Here is a 22,536-nt window from a genome sequence, read left to right as displayed (position 1 = left end):
CCAGCTGGATCCTGCCCCACAGATTACCCAATATGTAAAGGATGCAAGAAGGTGTTTTCCAATCTCATTTTATGCAGCTTGAGCCTTTCTCTCAAACTTTCGAAGCAAAAATAAGTTGTTTAAAAAAGAAAAAGAGCTAAACTGTCTGGGAGGAAAAGGAGAACAAACTTCCTTAAATCTAAGAGGTGTTAACTTCCCTATGCTATTTGAAATTTGTCAAGACACAGCTCTTTGTAGAGATACATGTGGAGTTTCTCTAGAGAACAGTAAGAGTGCTCTGATGCTTAAATCTAGACCATTTCATATGTTTTTCTATACTGGAACAATAGATACTAGATTTCCTCAGTTTCCTCAGGAAAACAGGATTTGCTTTTTTGCATAGGTATTCTAAAAAGATAGTGCTTTCCTTAAACTCCATAATGAAGTAAGAGGGTATTGGCCTTAGTCCTTGATATGTTACATGTAGTAAGAAGACTGCCTTGCTTTGGTGTAGAATTGCTTTTCAATACCATTTGCTAGACATGGTAATTCTTTTATTTTCCTATTCTCGCATCTGTGCACCTTTGAACTGAGACGTCATTTTATTTTTCTACTTAATCAGGGTTAATAATAATGAACAGGGAGAGTTTGCATTTAATTGCTCCTATACATATTCCATTATTTGTGTTCATTCTCCTTTGTTGTTTAGTTACAGTAAAGAAGCTCTGTGGCAGAAAAGTAATTGTAATGATGGTTGGTCCGTTACCTATATTCCTGGTTTTGTAGATAAAGTTAGGGTACCCTGGATGTATGCAAGAGAAAACAGACACTGTTGGCTAAGGTCTTATTTAAGGTGAAAGGAACTTATGCATCTACAACAAATGCATGACTCAGATCCATTACCTGTAAAATAACAGCTTTTCATGTTTTCACACATTATAGAATTGAATTTACTTTCCTAACTCTTTTTTTGGGAGGTTTTTCTGAAGGCACAGAAAAAGGAAAAAATATCTTTTCTCTCCCTTACTCCCCTCTTTTTCTCCCCCTTTCCTTGTAATGAAACATGTTCACTTAAAGGGGGGAAGGAAGAGTTGTTTCTTTTATTTTGATTTTTTTACACTTCACTTTACAACTCAAAAGTTGAAGATGTAGCACCATATAAGAAAATAATACCTTGCCTGTTTAGCTCTGAGACTATTCATTTTTGTTCAACATTTTAATACTTTCTTTGTAACAATTTTGGTTTATTTATAATTCAAATATCTGTTCCTAATTTTTAAATAACTTTGATCATTAATCTTTTGCATGTCAGTCCAGTGTTCAAGATGAGCTGGTTCAAGTTCAGCCCAAATTTAAGAGTAATCTACTAGAGTCAGTTTCAGTTTTTTGTGAGGACGTGTCAAACTTTGAAACGTCATATGAAATGGTAACTGAATTTAGTAGTTGTCTGTAAGATTTGTGCTTAGTTTTGCAATGTTTTTGGTTTGCATCAATTGGGTACCAGAATTTTAACCTGCTGAGCTACTCATATGAATGTTTGATGTCATGGTTGCTAAGCAGTCATGGTTATAGGTCAAATTCTCCTTTTTAAACCCCTTGACTTCATTTTTTCAAGAAGGTTCTCTACCTTTAGTGTTCTTTGATTGAATGCTGCATTCAAAACAAACCTGAAATGGATAAACTAGGATGTGTGATGATCTGTATTTTAATAATGATCCTCCTTCAAATGAAGACAAATGTAACAGTTGGATAGATTTACCATCCATCTTTTATCTTGTGAATTTCAATATAGCAGTTACCAGGCGATTAGAACTCAATATAAGTTTCAGGATCAAGAACCATATGTTTTCCATTACAGTGTCTCCTACAGGAGCATGAGAAAATTACTTGTTATCTAAAAAGGATAGAATGTGTCACAGAATTCTCTCCAAGCTTTTATTATGTTTTTGATATTTTGTAAGGTTAGTGAAGCATAATTATATTTCATCTGTGACTTTACCTTGATTTTAGCAGAGAGAGATCTGCCCTTGTGTATCTTGTAAGAGAATTTTCTTGAAAAATCAGCTATTTTAAATGCCACATAAATTTCAGAAATTTCAAAAATCCTCTAAATGAATTAGTAAATGAGTCCTCTTATGAGCGTTTGAAATTATTACCATGGTCATTACAGACATGCTTCAAAGGGAAATTGTAATTGATTGTAATTCTTTGAGACACTTCTTTTGAAGAGCCTGGCTTCCTAACTTCCTTTTCTACTTCTTCAGCATATTCACTATTTTTTTTTATTTTATTTTTTTAAGGAGTGAAAGAAATTGAGGGAAATTGTGTTACACCTTTTTTTAGAGGCCTTTCTAAATTTTTGAAATTTACGTTCAGTGACATTGAAAATAGCTGATTATTTGTGTTGACACTGAGACTAGGGAGCACTATCACAAACTAATGGGCATTGTTTTTTTTAAGTGATTCTAATTTCTGTAGTGTAATGGGTATATAACCTGCAGTGTAAAATTGCAGAGTCAATGTATTTGAAGAAACGCAATTACTGGTATGTAATCTTTTTGCCCTTTTGTTCTCAATCTCACAAATTGTACTCACAAAAAATTTTGTGCAATCTGAAGAAACAGCAGTGAAAACAGGTCATGGATGAAGACAAAAAAAATCCCTGGTGATACATGACATGATCAATTTTTAATGAGACAGAAAATCTTACCTGAAAAATTCTAGTACATGTTGTGGCATCTTTGATCACACCTCAGCATTTACAAGGATTGTCTCACTGGATACTTTGTTTTCATCAAAAACAGAATATGAAAGATAAAAGTCTTCTGTCTACTGATAGTAAATTTAATTAAGCTAAAGAATTTTGAGTATTATAAAAGTTGTCTTCTCTTAGATTCACCATTGTAACTGTTGCATTACCCAGATACATAACTTTGATTTTGACTACCAAAAAATTGTGCATTTTCTGATGATCTGTGAATATACAGTGTGCCTTCAGTTATCTTGAAAATTAATATTCAATTTTTGTTAACTATTTCTTTAAAAGGAAGGACCTATGGTTCCAAATATTCCACCTCAAGAAGCCAGTAATAGGCTACAGATATTTCAGGTAAGAAAATAAGCTTCTAAATTTCCAGTAATTTGATAAACAGCAGTGGATCTAATTGGTAAGACTTACTTACCAAAGTAGTTCTTGATGGATATTTTGTGTGGTATTCTATTAACTACATTTTAATTTGTATCAGACAATGCTTTCCTTAATGTGGAGGGACTGACTAATGAAGGATGAGTAACCTTGCTTCATTCTTCACTTTTCATGAGCAGGAATTAACTATATGAAGTAATAAGATCAGGAAGACAGGAAGAGTCAACTACAACTTGACAATGACTGAAAGAAAGCCAGGTTACTTATCAGTTGCTTGAGCCTATCTTTTCCTCTTGTAGAGATCACATTTTCCATCAGATACTTGCCTTTCAACTTTGTTATGAACCTGAGTTTATGGTTCCACAGCCACTTTTTAATCTATTTTTAATCCTTCTTCCCCTCTCTGTGAGTTATAGTAACTTGGAGATTTTTTTTTCAACAGGATTTTGTCAGTCTTGCATATTGTATAGCATTGACTCTGTAAAAAGTGAATTAAAAGTTAATGAAAAGCACTATCAAACTAACAGAAGTTGCTCAAACCTCACATTGAATCTAACATAATGAAAATTGAGTGATTTTGATTGAATTTGATGTTCAGACATATTTCATTTATTTTGCCAAGAAAATACTTTATACTTATGGATAGTAATTGCCAAAATCATCATTCTTCCCTTTCTCTATATTGATCCTACATCTGCTTTTCTCCTTTCAACAGCCATTATACTTTGTCTGAAAGTAATTTTATTTTTGGCACTCTTCAGTGTTTTTTTTTCAGACTGCATATGTTACCAGCTGATACAAATATCTTCTTTCTTCTGTCTGGATGATGTGGAATTAATTGCACATCCTGTTTTTATAAAATGTTTCTTCAAAATATTGCTTGTTATATACATGTTCACTAGTTGAACTCAAGATATGAGTATTATATTACATGAGAAATCTTCAAAAATATTAGATTAAAAGTAATTTTCAGATATATAAGTATGCCCCTAATAGGATTGTTTTAAGACGACTTTAGAACTGGTTAATGATTTATTATTAGAAAATTTTAATTTAAAAAATCTGTGTTCAGTTTGTCTGTATGAATCCTAATTTTATCAGGCTAATTTTGATGAACTCTGGAGAAAGTTTGTCACGTACTCATCTGGTGAACAGTTATTTGGATTGCCTGTCACAGACTATGAAGTTTTACATAAAGTCAGGTAACTGAAAATACAGCTGTCTTAGGTGTGTATTAAGTATGTTAGAAAGGCTTGGGATAAACTGAAGAGAGAAATGTTACAATATGAGAGGTTTCCAGTGCCCTAATTTAAATTCCCAAAAAAGCAATAACATATTAGAGGTCTAAAGAATTTGCTGATAGAGAATAATTTTACTTACTTATTTTATTAACAGAACCATACCAGGTTATTTTACTGTAAGTATAGTACTATACATATAAAAGCAGAATAGCATGTCCTAGAAATAGACACATATAAGTGTATGAATAAATTAGTATTATGTAATAAGATGTGGTACAAACAAGGAAAAGGAGAGGAGAGGTCTGCGTATCATCATGTATGGAATATGTAACTAGAGGTCTATGAAAATTCAATTTTCTGAGCTAATGTACTAATGGGAATCAGATTCTAAAGCTTCTGCACTAACCATTTTGATGGCTTGATGAAGATTCACACTGGGCGAGGATCTGACCCTTTATGGCTGTATTTACATCAGCATTTTAGCTCGTATCCAGAGTGTGTTTCTGAAGTAAATTGACCAGTTGTCTCCGCTTGCCATGCTTTACTTCGCACTTCTGAGCCAGGTCTAGGTGTGTAAACAAGATATCTTTTGGAAGAAACTAAACTTCTATAGAATTAGACCAAAGCAAAACTCCTCTAAAGTATGTTTCGTATGGCTATTGGGTCCTCAGCACCAGCTGTCTGCTCTTTTTTATGGATTTTATTAAAAATTTGTTCTTTTCCAGATTAAGAAACATAGTCTAATTGATCTATCTCAACATATTGTGATAATGTTACAGATACCACACATTTAAGTGTTTGGGACTATCCACACAGATAACTGTAGTTACTGATACAATTTTTTTTCTTGTAGGAAGGAGTTAGGCTTGCTCCAGAAATTGTATGGTTTATATGATACTGTAATGAACAACATCAGTGGTTATTATGAGATACTTTGGACAGATGTAGATATTGAAAAAATTAATGCTGAACTTCTGGATTTTCAAAACAGGTGTGTTCATGATATGAACTCTAACTGATGTTAAATGCATTAAGAATTAGGTGACTTCAGTAAAGCTATTTGGTATATTTAAATACAAAGCTTCCATAAATAAGGTTTATCATGAAGTAATTGGGCCCTTTAACAAGGAGTGGGATCTTACTATAATTTTAGTAAAACAGCCTTTTACCTGTAGTTGTATAATAGAAAAGCATATGATGAACTGAAGAGTATATCTCCTTAACTAAACCAACAAGAAGATAGCCAGAAGTTTATTTGGCAAGGGCAAGTTCCTTGACTAGGAGTTTTAGCTCATTGACTTTAAGTGCTGAATATAAGAATAATATTTCTGAGTCTTCTGAAATATTTTGTCCCATTCTTAAAACATTTGTGCCATTTGAAATACTTCAACAAATAGTGTCTTATATAGTATGGTTTTGTTAAGAAGTTCTCTTACAGACCATTACAGTAAAGTTGAAAGCTTAAAATGTTTTTGATGTTGTTGAAAGGATTAAGATGTATTTAGTTTGATTCAGAAGTATTTTCTAACCTTTTAATTTAACTCCATTTTTAATATTTAAAAAAAAATCTTTACTATTTTGGGGAAAAATATAGTACAGAAAATTAGGACAAGGATTATTTCACAAAAGAATAACTGCATCATTAAGTCTAGTCCCCTGCTATCCTGCTACATTATATAATCCTGTTCATAAGCTTGGCAAGCTCCATCTTAAAACAACTTCAGCTTTCTTTGCACGTCTTTCCTCTCAGTGCTCCTATTGCAACAATATTCCAGAATCTCTCTTTACAAATTTCCAAAATAAATGGCCAGTTGATACACATTTGCTGTTGTGCCAACATTTGGTATTTCAGAATATATCTATATTGCAGTCAGAGTAATCATAGAGTAATTCAAGCCTATTAAAGAGGTTTAAATCAATTTTACATAATGATAAAGTCTAATTGCTGGAATATAGAGCTCAGCAAGTGCTGAGTTATATCACCCTGTGAAACTGACAATTTAAAGGTAGTTCAGGTAGCAGTATGTAGAAGGGCAGTTACTTTCATGACTATAGTGAAGAGAAAATCTTTAGTAAAAATAGTTCCTCCTCAAGCTGTTGTTAAGTGTGCCACATCCCATCCATTTAAGAATAGTAATCATATCCTTTCATTATCCATTTTGCCAATATATCTCACCTCTTGGGGGAGAGGATCTGTGCTACAGAATGTGAAGTTTCTTGTTTGATTTTTCTCTCTGTTACTGACTTCTAGTTCAGGGCATCCTGGTAGTTTAGTAAGTAATTGGAATATAATTTGTATTTGAAAATGTAAAGTTTTCTCCAAGTAGAAAATGTAATATATGTTTTCCTGAAGATTACCTCATATATTATATCAAATATATTGTCCTAATGCATATAATCAGTAAGTAAAGAATTTCTGTAGTTTGGAATTGCACTTTTGACAGCCAGAGTTGAAAGTTGGGTCTTAGATTTGCATTGTTTTTGAATTTCATAAACGGGAAACATTAACCATGGACCAGTAACCTTTCAAGGAAATATTTGCCGAAGAGGATTTTTCTTTCCCAAACTGGAGGTTACATACGCTGTTAGAATGTCACAGACTAAGATTGTCACAGGGAAGCAAGATGTTGACAAGCACCTGATTGGTGGTATCTCGTCCTTGTGTAAAACAGTCTTCTGGCTCACGCTGCTCAGTAAGGGTAACAGGGTTCTGAGCTCTGGACCTTTAGCATGCTGTTCAAAATCTGCCTGTTTGCCATCTCTGACTCCTGTGCCGCAAATACTGAACCCCACATTAACCCTTTAGTAGTGAATGAAAAGAAAGGCTTCATTTTCTCATATCAAAAAAAAAAAAAAAAGATAAAATATTCAGTTATTTTTAGCCTGCCTTGTTTTCTAAGGACAAGGGTGATCTGTGATATCACTGTTTGACCCTGCCTGTGCTCCTGCTTTTCTGCCTTTCTGAATATATATATATATATATATATATATATATATAAAATCTATTGGCTACTTGCAACTTAATTTGGCAGATTTCTTACAAAATAACCATTTGTGCCTAAAAGTTTTATAAAAGCCAAAACTTTACAATAGGGAGAAAACAGATGCAAAATACTTTTTCTCCCCTCAGGCAAAGGCAGGCAAGTATTAAACATTAGAAAGCAACCAGGCAGCTAATTAACGTGAATGTACTGGCAGGCTGGGCAGCACCAGCGTAGCTCTAAACCAGACACAGACTGCTGTATCTTGCTTGGTTATAGAGGACGTTAAATTGCTTCAGTAGGAGGCAGAGAGTTAAGTGATGAAGAATGCATAACCAGGGGAAATATGARCCAGGCTTTATTACTTTTCCTGCTGATGGAATACCTTATTATCTGCAGTAGGAGGTTCCTTTGGTGAGTTAGTGGGTTGGATCTATAGAAGTGGAGTCAAAGAAATAATTATTCATTTAACTGTCTCCCCCCCCCACCCATTAGAAGTGTATCATTTCTCATTTTCTTAGCTAATAGTTTCAGGACCACTACCAAAGTAGAGGAGAAAGTGGTCATGTCTTTCTAACATCCCTGTCTATATCAGAAGTGGCATGATAATATACAAGTGCTATGTGCATTACTGTTATTGTAAGTTGAAGCAAATACTACATTTGTGCAAGGATAACGTGAGTGAAATAAGCCTGTTTGGCAGGGTACTGTTTGCCAATACAGAGTTTGTAATGATAAACAGCTAAGTGGCATATGTGTTCATGCAAACTGCAGTATTTCTGTTTATTTACAAAGAGTGTATCAGTGGTTAAAACTGCTAAATATTATGCATTTTTCAGGAGGGAATTTGTATTAGTTTTTCCTAAAAAGATAAATTGACACAAGTTGGAGTTTTACAGTCGTTCTTTCATAGAAAATGTTGACCTTAAATGAGGAGAGGTGATTTTTAAATTTTTTTTATTTTTTTAACATTTTTAAAATTCCCTATTTTAGCAAACATGACATTTACTGCTATATTAATTTAACTCAACTAAAGGTGTCATAAGCTACCTAAAGGACTCAAAAACTGGCAAGCGTTTTTAGATCTCAAGAAAAGAATTGATGATTTTAGTGAGTCTTGTCCTTTATTGGAAATGATGACCAACAAAGCAATGAAGCAGAGACACTGGAATCGTATAGCTGAAACAACAGGACATCAATTTGATATAGAATCTGATACCTTTTGCCTTCGAAACATCATGGAAGCACCACTTCTTAAACATAAAGATGATATTGAGGTTTGTACATGCATTTTCTTCTGCTTTTTCTTTTTTTGTTATCAGAAAAAAAATAATATAAATGATTACTTATGAAATGATCACCTAAAAATTGTATTTTAATGTAATTAAAGATTATAGCTGTCAGACCACACTATTTTAAAACTATATTATATTTAGAAGTTTTTACCCATATGGACAAAGACAGAGGTGGCAGCTGTGAAATCTTTGGAAAGACCTTTATAGATAATTTCTCCACATTCCTCCTAGCCCTAATTTCTATAACTTTCCTAGTTCATGTTAAACAGAAAAAGCAAACAAAATTTCAGATGATCATGGTCACTTAACTTTTCACTCAGTGATTGTTTTAAAGGTTTGTAAACAAATTACAAATTTTACACAGAAAACTCCATGCTTCTTAGTATGTAATGTGCATGCTTTCCTAGATGTTTACATCATCTTCTAAACCATACATCTTCAAAACATCTCCCACATAACCTGAACAAAATTCTGAATAGAGTTTGGGAAGTTCTGTAGGGTAAATATACATGTTAATGACATTATATTCATACTTTATTTGATTTTTATGGAAGCATTCCAAATGCATCTGCCTAAACTACAAGCATAAGACCTTGAGCAAGGTGATCTAATTTTGAATTTAGCTCTGCTTTGAATAGAATGTAGGACTAGATGACCTCTAGAGGTCTTTCCAAACTAAATTGCTCTGTGATTCTGTAAATTCAGATGTAATGAGATTGAGTGTTCATGTGAAAGCGAGTCCATATCACTGTCCAAAAAAGATGTAGAAATGATGATTCAGAAATCTGCTGATACATGAACAGCAAAATGTGAAGCTACAGAAATGGAATCTGCATGCATTTATTTTGAAGTGTGTATTTTTCAGTTATTCATATATTTAATTTCAGTGATATTTCAATTAAAAATAGTAGAGTCGTCTCTGCATTTGTGTGATACATATCTGTACTGATTAATAAAATTTTGTATATTGTTTTTAATTATTCTATTATTAGACATGTAATATTAGGAAAGGTTTTATTTCTGAAAAATGTAGATTCTAAAAAGTAGTTCTTTCTTTGCAGGATATATGTATATCTGCTACAAAGGAAAAGGATATTGAAGCCAAACTTTCTCAAATAGTTGATAGTTGGGGAGGCCAAATTCTGAGCTTTTCAGCATTCAAAGGGAGAGGAGAGCTACTGTTGAAGGGAACTGAATCAGCAGAAATTATAACCTTGATGGAGGACAGTTTAATGATTCTTGGCTCTTTACTCAGCAATAGGTAATTTTAAAATGCTTTTTTATGGTATTTTCAGAATTTTTGAATGTTGATCATAAACACAATGAGATAGCAATTGTATTATTAGACTTAATCAGCAGTAAATGTGGATGGAATGTTATCCTTCCAGTTAAAAAAGGCCAGAAGTTACAACGGGTGATAAAAAAACTTCCCTCAAGTGGCAAACTTTCATGCAGTAACAACAATCTATTCTCTCAATATATTTGAATATAAGCAAGTTGATACAAAGTTTTTAGGASATTCTTCTTTCTCTCTTAAGTGAAGCAAGTGTTTTTGCCATTGTAAACATTTTAGTTTGTTACTTTATAATAGCTTCCTTTAGAATTAAATAATTTTTATTTCTTGTCTTTGATTTTAGATACAATGCACCATTTAAAAAGGAAATTCAGAGTTGGATTTATAAGTTAAGCAGCTCTACTGACATAATTGAAGAATGGCTGGTTGTGCAGAACCTCTGGGTTTATCTTGAAGCAGTTTTTGTAGGGGGAGATATTGCGAAGCAGTTACCCCAGGTAAACTTACAAAACTTGTTTATTATTATGGGTTAAAAACTGTAATTATTTCCAACAGGCTGTTCTGGGAAAGTACTAATATTTTAATCATATATAGGAAGCAAAACGTTTTCAGAATATTGACAAATCGTGGATAAAAATAATGCAACGAGCACATGAAAACCCGAATGTAATCAACTGCTGTGTTGGAGATGAGACTATGGGGCAACTTCTCCCTCATTTACATGAACAGCTGGAAGTATGTCAGAAATCACTTTCAGGGTATGAATTGTTTGTCTTTTAATGTCTTATGATTTCATGAATAGTTTGTATAAAACTAGTCTCACTTTTGTTACAGGCTAAACATTTAAAATGTTTCTAAGTGCAGATCTGGAGAGGGAATCTGCTTTTTCTGGATTATACCTATAGTTTCCACTTACTTCAGAATAACATACTTCAGTGTCTAGCAATAGGAGAACAGTTGTCTAAACTTCCTGTAATTAGTTTTCTTCAAAACTCCTTAGATAACTACTAAAGATAATCTCCCAAGAATGGGAATTTGTGTTTATAATGCTTGAAAGGGAAGATTTTATTACAGATGGTGTAATTTTTTTCAGGAAAAATTAGATAGTAACCAAACTTGAAAGAACTGAGGGCAAAGCAGGCAATAACTGTTTACTGTCCATGTTCATTAAAAAAAATTAAGCATGTATTTAAAATTGCACATAAAAACATAGATTTTTATGTAACTCTGTTCTGAGAATTATTTGTGGTTGGAAAGGTCATTCCAACATTCAGCATATTTCTTTCCTCAACTGTGAGAGTGCATCTGTACCCAGGGGTGATGATCTGTAGGGTCCTATCAAGGAAGTACAGTACAGTTAGTGAGCAAACACTAACTTGCTTTGTGTATGTATGAGCCAATAATTTTGTGACAGTGCAAAGCATGTTTAAAATTTTTTACTCTTTTAAAAAAGTATTCATTATTCAAAACTTCACTTGTGTGTTCTTAAAATGCTGTCCTTAGAGATTGACTTTAGCATGTGCCCAATTCTTTTTTAACTTAAAACTATACCTGTAGAAAATAAAATATTCTTAATATTTCAGTCTTATTTTCCATCTTAAGTAGAACCAATAAAGAGATGAAATATTCTAATAAAAATCTTGTTCAATTTTAAAGATACTTAGAGAAGAAAAGGCTACTGTTTCCTAGATTCTTTTTTGTTTCTGATCCTGCCCTCCTTGAAATTCTTGGACAAGCAAGTGATTCTCATACAATTCAGGTATATCTTTAGTGATTTTTTTTTTTCTACTTATAACTAACAGAATTTTAAATATGGAAAAGCACTTAATGAATTAAAATGTAGCCATTTTCTTCTTGTAACTTTTGCTTGGAAGAGATTTTCATTTGTCTCTTTTTGATATTTAATAAAATATGAAGTGGATATCTGTAGTCTAAAAAAATCTTTAGAATTCAAGACTCTAGAGTATTGTCCTGTCACATGATTTGCTGGAGCTTAGTGCTTCCACAGTCAAACTAAGAGAGTGTACCCTTTCAGGCTTTCCTGCTTTGCATACTGCAAATTTAGTCTGGCTAGTTTGGATTGTTGCTGAGAGTTGACTGAGATATAATAGTTGATCTCATACAATCTGTTCTGCTAGCTCAGCTCTGAAAACTGTAGCAAACAGCTGATGGAGATACAATGCTATACAAACATTTCTGCAGTTATTACCTACAGATAACCTGAAGCTCAATTACCTTTGCAGGATAACCTTACTTCAGATTTTTTTTCTATTTTTGTTAATATTGCATATTTACATTGAATGACTTCTTAATTATCCTTAATCATCCTTACAGCCACATCTGCCTTCCATATCTGACAATATAAATGAAGTACAGTTTCACCCAAAGGATTACGATCGCATAATGGCAGTCGTATCAAGAGAAGGAGAAAAAATTCTGGTAATTCTCTGAATTTCTTGTATTTTTTTCAGAAATTTTGTTRATAGATAAATCGTGCTATTATTAAATAAGTATATATTAAACTGAATTATTGTTAATTGATCGATGTAATAAAATGATTATCTTCAATAAATAAATTTCCATGTTTATTGAAATTAAATCTGTAATTCTCTTGAAAAGAAATTTAGTAACTCTTTGGTAACTAATGCTCTTGAAGAAAAATTTGGTAACTATGTTCTATTTTGTACCTTTTACTTGTATTAATTTTTCAGTTGGACACTCCAGTGAATGCAAAAGGACCAGTAGAGCTTTGGTTGCTAGATTTATTGCGTGTGCAACAGAATTCATTGCATGGTATAATTAGGGCAGCGTATTATCAAGTTAGTGACCCTGGATATCAGTTGCTGAATTTTCTTAATCACTTCCCAGCCCAGGTGAGAATATGGGATGTGGATTTGTGTGTGTAGTCTGGGATGGGAGAGGTGGGATGTAAAGAGCATGTAAACTGAGGTTTGTATGAGGAAGCTACCATAAAGGAAACAAGGATACGGATTTGTTTCTTAGCAAGCAACCCTTAATGACTTCAATTTTGGTAATCTATATAAAGTATAATATTTTTCTTATAATATTTATAATATTTATTTCTTATATTTTCTTATAATTAAACTTTAAAATGATTTTGTCTTCTCTTGGAGAATATAAAGTCTATCATATATTTTCTGTGATGGGTATTGAACCTCTTTAATATATATGTATTAAATAATATTTTACATGTATATAAAAACCTATATAGAAAATATTGTTATATATAAAATATTTAATATTTATATGTATAAAATATGTATTTATAACATAATTGTGTATTACCTTAAGGTATTTATTTTAAAAGTCTGTTACTTTTCCTTAAACAGATAAGGACTATCTCATTTGAATTTCAGACATTTAAAAGGGGCTTAATTACCATCTATAGAGATCTTCTTCCCCATGTCTCGCCAATGCAAATATTTTCAGATTATGATTGTATAAAAAAACATGTTCAAAGAATTATCTGTGTTAAAAGTAGTGAACAGATATGGGACAGAAAAAGAAGAAGAAGAAAATGAGCTTGGGCCAAGAAATTTCAAGTATAGAGAATGAAAAGCTGTGTTAGAACACAAAAGAAACTGGTCAGAATACTACAAATACTACAAAGAGGTTTTTTGGGTTTTTTCTCATTAATTTATCTGTTATTCTATCACAAATTTGCCTTAAACTCTACTAGTGATAGCCTAATTGCTCTCTAATGGTAAAGTATTTGCTGCTAGACAGTCTCTGTGTAACCATGAACTCATTGCAGGTATAAGGAGATAGAAAAATAGAAAGACTGGATGAGTCAAATTCTTAGGTCTTGGTGCTTTGTAAATGGATGAAAAATGTGGGGAAAAAGGTACTGGCATACCTCTTGTCTATCCCAAGTTTTAGCATGCACATGCCTGATGCTGCAAATCAAAATCAATCTGAGACTGCCGTTTACACTCAGCTTCCTATTACTCTCTAGGTTTATTCAGAAGCAAAGTAGTTCAGTGGGCTGTTCTCCCAACACGACAGCATGTTAGCATGATAGCAACYCATCCCATGTTCAGCAGAATACGTATAGAATTTTTTGAAGTTCTTATATTAGCTATGAACTGGCAATGGGAAATTTTCAGAGGGACTTTTTCACACAATTTAAGACCGTTTGTATCACTGGAGTACTCTAACGGCTTGTAAATGAAACTGAGAATTGTACTTAACTTGCCTGTGTGACATAAATTTTCATAAAAGATTTTAAATGTTTTCTTATGAGTTTCCAGTCCCACTGCAGAACCAATTAACTCAGGCACAATATTGTACTGAGACAGCTGTTTCTGGATCCAATGATAATTTGGGACTCTCTGCACCTGTTCCTATTATATCCAAGGCATTAATAGTAGTCTGGTGTTCAACAAATGATTCTTTTTTATTTGCTCACATATTAAATTTGTAGGTTGGATTATTGGGAATTCAAATGTTGTGGACACATGATGCAGAAGAAGCTCTACACAATGCTAAAGATGACAGAAAAATCATGCAAGTAACAAATGCAAGATTTCTGGATATTTTGAATACGTTGATTAGCCAGACCACACATGATCTTTCCAAGTTTGACAGAGTGAAATTTGAAACCCTGGTCACCATTCATGTACATCAGCGTGATATTTTTGATGATTTGGTAAAGTACAGATTTTGATTTCTGCAAATTAAATGTATCTTCTGTCATAACAATAATCTTTCATATATGTGGTAGCTACAATTACATGTGTGTATATATCTCTTTATAAGACAAAGATGTGCATAGTCTCACTGTAGTAAGAATAGTACATTTTTGCTTAAACTAGAATGAAATCTGTTATTTGTTATCTACATTTTGTATCCAAATTTTTACACTTTTCCTAGAATATTTCAATTCTCCGTTTCTTAAAGAATTACGTGTTTTGACAGTCCAAACCTTTCAATATGTCCCCTCCTTAAAAAGCTGTTGTATTAATCTTAATTGTATAGCTAAAAAAGCTGAGCCTGAGTGAGTCTTGTGGCTTTATCATCACAGATGATTTCCTTGTGGCTTGTTGGAGAACCTCAGTAGTTGGCTATAATAGGGCTGGGTATCCACGAGGTTGCGCTTTAGGTCCACCCGTTCTAGGGTGACAGCAATGATAGCAACATCCTCCATCTCTCCTAGTTTCTTCTTCATGTCTGTCCTACTTTAGAGAGCAACTTACTAGGATTTTCTTATTGGCTCCATAGGAGAATACACAGCAGACAAACAGAAGCAGCTGCTAAAATCATCAAATGAYGCCTGTCCCAAGCTTGAACTTTTTAGACTGTGCTAAATACCTTGCATTCTTTTATTCTTTGAGGAATGCCAGCCCTTAATACTACATTCTTGACTTTTTTTTTGCTGTTGACAGCACAAGCTTACTAGAACAAATTCTGCGTAATTTGACTTTCATGCCTCCCTCCTCAGATTCTTTATTTCATTTATCAAGCCCTTTGTTCCAATGTTAGGTGGATTAATGGAGTGTTTTTTGCTAATTTCACTTGGAGGGTTAGACGCACTATCAAAGCAATTTGAGATTTATTTGATTAACAGACAGATTATATTCATTTAAATGATCAGGATATTTGTTAATTATTCATTTAACATACATCTATACTTATTATACAATGCTTAAATGTGTTTCAGTTTAGTTACACCAAAACTTTAACTTCAGTAGCTATGATATAATCTGTATTAAGAGAATAAACAGTAACTATCAAGGACAATAAAAATGTGCTCAGATATAACATGTACATTCGTTTACTTTCTTTAAGGTAAAAATGCACATCAAATCACCAACTGATTTTGAATGGTTAAAGCAGTCTAGATTCTATTTTAAGGAGGATTTCGATCAAGTCTTGGTATCCATTACAGATGTTGATTTTGTTTACCAGAATGAATTTTTGGGCTGCACTGATCGTCTGGTTATAACGCCTCTTACAGACAGGTTAGAAACAAAAATTACACATAATAAATAATTTTTACATGTATCTTATTTATTTAACATCGTATCTTCAGAGAGGTACATTCAGTTTTAAGTACTGTGTGAGCCAGGTAATTAATGAAAATCATCTCATACATTTGCTTAATCATGCTCTTTTAAAAAATGTAAAATAGAATGTCACTAATTTGTTTGCTTGGTAATTCCTAGAAAAATATTATCAGTTCCCACTCTTAAAATATGATTTAGTAACAGAACTAAATCATTAGTAACAGAACTTGATCATTGTATACTCTACTGTATATTAATATGGTCTTTCTATTTTGAAGAAGAGATTAGGTCAAATGTTTAAAATTCTGTAATAAAATAGTCTATGAGGATTTTATTGCTACCAATGTCTCCAAAAGCCTAAGACAACCAGGCAGTATCTCTTTTCTTATCAGTACTGGGAAACGGTTTAGATTTGCCTGTAAGAATCTAGATTTTGATAAAGTCTCTTCTGCGTGCAGTCTTCTGCCATTCTTTCTCTGAAGCCAGGCAATAAGAACTACTTTTCTTTTGGGAGTTTCATGGCTTACTTTTTGTCAAATATCTTCTTCCAAGTATTCCTTTTTTGAGATGTCACTTTTGGCCAAATGAGAAAATAGAAGGCCAAAAGATACTTCACTTGCAAAAAGAGGCCCTTGACAAAAAATAACTTCCAACCTTCAATCACTTAGTTTGTTAACCATATGAAGTTTGGGTCTGTACAATTTTTGGAGCACCTTTTTTCCTCCAGAAGAGATAGGACTTCTATTGTGACAATATACATGGATTGTTCAGTCCATTTCTGCAGCAGACTGTACTGTCCTTAACAGCCAGGTATTTTTGACGCAAAAATGTTAAATTCTACTCAAAAATTTATCTTGATCCCAGTAGACCTGTAGAAGTAAAAGCTTCATGTCACTTTAAAGTTTCTTACTGGTTAACTGAATTGGGCAGAAAACATCAAGCTCCCTCCAGTCCAAGTTTGGCATGAAATATTTCAGTGACTGTAGGGACTAGTAGAGCCAGACTGTAGAGACTAGTTATTAAAGTGTATTTTAATTATTGATTAAAAACAGAAATACCTTTATTAGGGATACATTCAAAGTTGGATATGTTCAGTTGATTTGCCAGTGAAGACACCCAATCATTTGTGTGGAAACTTTGTCATTTAATTCCTTGAACATTACTTTGTAATAACTTGCTATGGCTGAAAATCATAACTAAGAATCACTTACAACTAAAATGGTAGGGGTTTTTTTAATTCTTAAAAAGTCAAAAAGTTTAGCATTTTTTCTTGGAATTTTTTAATTTGAATTCAGTATTTACAAAATATTGAGGCCATCTATTATTAAATTCAAAGAACATGAAATGGCAACACTGGCATAAAACCTTCTATTCTACTGCCTAGCCAAACAATAGTAATTTTCTGCAGTAATTTTCTTACACTAGTAAGAAGAGAACTGTGCTTAAAGTAATGGGGCATAACATATCAAATGAAGTGAACTTAAATGTTGACGATGTCAAGTACATTCACAGTGTCAGCTCTACGTTAGAAATTGTCACTCAGTAGGTATGAAATGTTGTCTGAAAACATTAGCTCAAAGCTAAATGGTGACCCGTAAGTCAAATACAATGTTAGACAGGAATAGAAAACAGAACAATGTATATCTGACTACATTAAAACAGTCTGCCTGCACCCTAGTGATCTCATTTCAAAAATAATGTAACAAAATTAGAAAAGGCATAGAGGAAAGCATCAAGATTGTTCAGAAGTATGGAACAGCTTCTATACAAGAAGAAGGTCTATGAAGACTAGGTCTCTTAGAAGTAGCAGAAGTTGACAAAATCATGAATGGTGTGGAAAAGGTGAATTGGGGAAAAAAATTTTTTTTTTTTTAATCCCCTTCTTTCCTCCCCTCCCCCCCCCCAAAAAAAAAGAATTAGGGGTCACCAAATAAAATTACAAGGATTAAGTCAAAAGGAAATAGAGTTTTCCTCACAATTCATAATTAAATTGTGAAACTGTGTGCCCTCATATGTTGTGGAGGTTGAAAGGTTTAAGTGCATGGAGAAGGGTATTATATTCATGGAGAACAGGTCTATTAGTGACTGCTAAAAATTAACACCTGGCCCACAGCATCCTCAAGCAACTCACTACTGGAAGCTGGAAATATATACCAGGAAAAGGGTCTCTCTACTCACATCTTATTTTTAGGTTCTTCCCCAAAGCATCGACTATCAGACACTATTGGAGATAGTATACTGGGCCTGATCTAGATGGATATGCCAGATCCAGTATGTCTAAACTGATGTAAAACACATACCTTCTGATCTTGACCAGGTCTTGCTAGATTCACACACTAGTATGCCAAAAAGTTTTTCATTTTTTACCCATATGTTGTGGAGGATGCCATATAGCCTCATTCTTCCATGCTGGAGGATTTAAACAAAGGTAACCTAACCTAATGAAATGTGTACAGAATCAGTTCCTAAAGAATACGATCAGGTGGCACAATTCAGCAGCAGGATCTGCTCTTTTTACCTGAAAAAGGCAGATAAAAAAAGTTAGTTCTAATTAAATTCCCTTATGGTGTGCGCTAATATGTTAGTTCGTCTAATAGTCACAGTTTGTACCTGGCTAGATAAAATAAAAAATATCTATCTTGCATTTGTAATTAAATGGTGTATTCTGTGGCTTTTACCACCCTGAACTTCCTTAAGTCTCAATGATATCAATGGAACTGATTTCTGAGGAAGTAATGGTTCAATGTAGCAGCTTATTGTTATATTTATATATATAAATATATATTTCATATTATTTAATAATATGAATTAACATTTATAGGTGCTATATAACTTTAGCTCAGGCTTTGGGAATGAACATGGGAGGCGCCCCAGCAGGACCAGCCGGAACTGGTAAAACAGAAACGACGAAAGACATGGGAAAGGCTCTGGGAAAATATGTAGTAGTCTTTAACTGCTCTGATCAAATGGACTTCAGAGGTTTGGGCAGAGTTTTCAAAGGTAAGATTTCATAGAATCAGAATTCACGTAGGATAGAAGGGGCCTCCACAGGTCATCTAGTCCCACCTCCTGCTCAGAGCAGATCATTAGAGCAGGTTGCTCAGGACCTGTCAAGTTTTGAGTATCTCCAGGGATGGAAATTTCGCACCACCTCTAGACCCCTGTTTCAGTGGTAAAAATTCTTTTATTTATATTGAGTTGGAATTTCCCACACTGCCACTTGTGTCCATTGTCTCTTGTCCGTCCACCGTGCATCTCTGAGAAGAGTTTCACTCCATCTTCTCAACACCCTCCCTACAGGTAGTCATCAACAGCAAAAGGCTGAACTTAGCTTTCTCTTCAGGCTGGACAAACCCTGTTCTCTCAGCCTCTCCYGCTAGGTCATGTTCTCCAGGCCCCAAACATCATGGCAGCTGTCTGCTGGACTCACTGCAGTATGTTAATATCTTTCTTGTACTGGGGAGCCCCAGACTAACACAACACTCCAGCTGTGATCTCACAAGTGCTCAGTAGAGGAGGAAAATGATTTCCCTCAACCTGTTGGCTACAGTCTTGCTAATACAGCCCAATATGCAGTTAGCCTCTCGGGCTAYAAGGGCACACTGCTGGTTTGTGTTTGGTTAGTGGTCAACAAAGACCCCAGGTTCTTTTCTGCAAAGCTGCTTTCTAGCCAGTCAGCACCCAGCCTATACTGCTGCATGGAGTTATTCTGTCCCTGCTACAGGACTTGTTGAGCTTCATGAGGTTTCTGTCTGCTCATTTTTCAAATGTATACTATTGCATGTATTGAAAAATAAGGAGTGAAACTATTCAGATTTCTGTTTTTTCTAAGCAAGTAATTCTGGCAGAAAAGTGCCCAAAGCCATGGATATGTAAATATGTTGCCTCTTTGCAAGTCAAGGCATTCTAAGTTTAAAAATCTTTGAAGTGATGACAGAATCACTTTGAAGTGATTTAGCCTTAAATAAGTAACAATAATACACCCTGAATGACTTAATTAAATCTTTCACTTCTGAATAGCTGTCTTTCAATATATGTGAAAGTAAACTACCACATACTAGTACTTCAATGTCATCTGAAAAAAAAATGCTGCTACAAGTTTTCTCATGAAAATGTTGCTGAAGGAACAGTAATTCTCTTAGTTGCTACTAAATACATTAGTTACTTTCACAAACTGAAATCAAGCAACTGTGAAATTAATCCTCTATGAAAATGTTATTAATACTAATGTAGTGTTTCTATATTTCTTTCCATTTCCTTTCTCTGTCTTCCTCTCTTTCTTTCATACACGAATTCACACAGAGCATTGTTTGCACTTCATTGTTAATATTCCGTAGCATTACATTAAAAACTTTTAGTTTAGTGTGGATTTAAGAGGCTGATGCTTGTGAATAGGGATATAAGTGCTAAGTTTAATATTTTCTGGCTTGTGATGATCAGTGTTTTATTTAAAACTCCAGTTAGTGCAAAAATAATTTCAGTTTTTAATTCTAACCTTTATGATCTGAGAGACAAATAAAAAGTAACGTAAGAGCATTATCAAGGATGGAACACCCAAATGCAAATAAAAAACCATAGGACTTTTTTGTTGTAATGTTTTAGGACCCTCTCTTGTAGTTCCAATTCTATTATTATTATTATTATTATTATTATTATTATTATTTAGATTAACAGTACTGCTTTTTGCAACAGAATCTAATTATTGCTTTACAATTAAAAAGCTCCATTCACAGAAAGATGTGTGTCAGAGTTCTGCCAAATACTCCAAGAGATCAAGTCTTTTTTCTGGTTATTGTTCGCTCTTAAACATTTTGTATAAATCAACTAATATCAACTCAATTTGAATATAGGTATCAAAATACTTAGATGGATTAAAGGGAAATACAGCTTGACCATAGGGCTAGAAATAAATCTAATCTTACTTCATTACTTGCAGGAAAAGACAGGTAATTCATAGTCTCAAATATGCACGAAGAACAATAGATAACAATTTTTTGTCTCTGTTTTAGGTCTTGCGCAGTCTGGATCTTGGGGATGTTTTGATGAATTCAACCGAATTGAGTTGCCTGTCTTGTCAGTAGCAGCACAACAAATTTATATTATTTTAACAGCAAGAAAAGAAAGAAAAAAACAGTTCATTTTTTCTGATGGAGACACTGTAGATTTAAATCCAGAGTTTGGAATTTTCCTTACAATGGTAAATATAGTAATAATCCCAGAGAAGTGACAAATTATGCTATCTGAAAGTTAATTACATGGTAAGGTGAAAAGAACCTGTTTTATTAATTAGATGGTGGTGCTGTCACTATAGAATTAAAGTACCATAACAAATTACAAATAATCTGTTTGTTCATGAATTGCATGCCTCAGTTTTTGCATTAAGATTATTCATAAGGTTCAGTGAATTATGTCCCCTCATTACTGTATTGCAGCTCATTATGTAGGCCAAGAGTTTGTCCAAATTTCCAGAATTCTCTGTGCTATTAGAGGACTGAAACACTAATAGACTTTACTACTTAGCATGAAATACTTTAACAGCATTAGTGAGAAAGCTACTGGTAGGAACAAAGAGAACCTCCACTGAAGTCTGGAGATGTAGGAAGGACATTTTTCAAGGAGATAAGTCTTTATATGGATAGAAGAGTTTTTCAAGCTGATTTACAGAGGCTAAGTATGATTATTCCAGGAATAAAACACGGGATTCCTGAGGCTTCATAGCAACAGTTCCTGTTTTCTCATGAGCAGGGAATTTTATAGTGGATGTTTCCTAATGCCAAAGTGGATGGCAATGCAAGATAGCTTTTTGGAAAATTAAAGTCTTCATCTGCATGTTCAAGTGCAGGATAATAACTGAGGTGGTCAAAAATTTCTTTTAGCTACTTCTTATTTCTTAAACRTCACCAATTTGGGCTTTATTTCCTCCTTGCTCTGGGGAAGATTTCTTCCTCACACTGCATTCTTTGTATTCATAGGTATTCTAGACATAGTGCATTAATACTAATTATGAAATAACCTCCTACTGTTGCCAGTGCCATCTCCAAGGCATACTGCTTATGAAGCTCTGACACTTTGTCAGTATTGATTTTACTGGTACCAAATCAGTACATTCTATGCCTGCAGCTCAAGCTTGACTTCAGAGTTATTTCTCACATTTGCAGCATGTTTTAGGAAATCTACAAGTCAAACTTTCTTGGTCATTAAAATTTTCTTTCAGTGATTTTGTTCCAATGTTTTCATGTGGTAATTTTGTTGTCAGTGTGTCAGCTTTACTGTATCATTAAAATCTCTGCGCATGCTGTTGAACCATTATTAAAGTCAGGTGTTTAGTAAAAGAGAATTACAACTTCTCATCTGATTCTTACTTCAGCAGATAGGATTCATTCACAAACTATAAAACATTCAGTGAGATTCAATACTTCAAGGCTAACCTTTTAGGCACAAGAGATACAAGAAGGAACATCCTGGTATTTCCTTACTACAGGCTGCTTGTTATCCTTTTTTTGTCTTTTACTATCCATTGCATTTTTTATATACCAGGAAGCCTACCTCTTCTGTACAGTTTGTGCCAGCAGTGA

The 22,536-nt window shown here is 33.6% G+C and overlaps 1 protein-coding gene across 1 annotated transcript in view; it reads left to right on the top strand.

Moving 5' to 3' along the window:
- DNAH8 (dynein axonemal heavy chain 8) overlaps positions 1-22,536 on the top strand; it is a 163,211-nt gene that overhangs the window by 54,880 nt on the left and 85,795 nt on the right. The window contains exons 31-45 of the mRNA XM_026059841.1: positions 1,292-1,405; positions 3,026-3,088; positions 4,226-4,326; positions 5,219-5,356; positions 8,383-8,623; positions 9,703-9,902; positions 10,279-10,432; positions 10,530-10,693; positions 11,592-11,694; positions 12,270-12,374; positions 12,647-12,808; positions 14,380-14,604; positions 15,744-15,916; positions 18,783-18,961; positions 20,971-21,158. Of these exons, the coding sequence (XP_025915626.1) occupies positions 1,292-1,405; positions 3,026-3,088; positions 4,226-4,326; positions 5,219-5,356; positions 8,383-8,623; positions 9,703-9,902; positions 10,279-10,432; positions 10,530-10,693; positions 11,592-11,694; positions 12,270-12,374; positions 12,647-12,808; positions 14,380-14,604; positions 15,744-15,916; positions 18,783-18,961; positions 20,971-21,158 (2,310 nt within the window). The remainder of the gene's footprint in view (positions 1-1,291; positions 1,406-3,025; positions 3,089-4,225; positions 4,327-5,218; positions 5,357-8,382; positions 8,624-9,702; positions 9,903-10,278; positions 10,433-10,529; positions 10,694-11,591; positions 11,695-12,269; positions 12,375-12,646; positions 12,809-14,379; positions 14,605-15,743; positions 15,917-18,782; positions 18,962-20,970; positions 21,159-22,536) is intronic.

This window comes from Apteryx rowi, unplaced genomic scaffold, assembly GCF_003343035.1.
Source record: "Apteryx rowi isolate R43461 unplaced genomic scaffold, aptRow1 scaffold_160, whole genome shotgun sequence".
Classification (NCBI taxonomy): Eukaryota; Metazoa; Chordata; class Aves; order Apterygiformes; family Apterygidae; genus Apteryx; species Apteryx rowi.
This window is presented reverse-complemented; position numbering and strand designations above follow the sequence as displayed.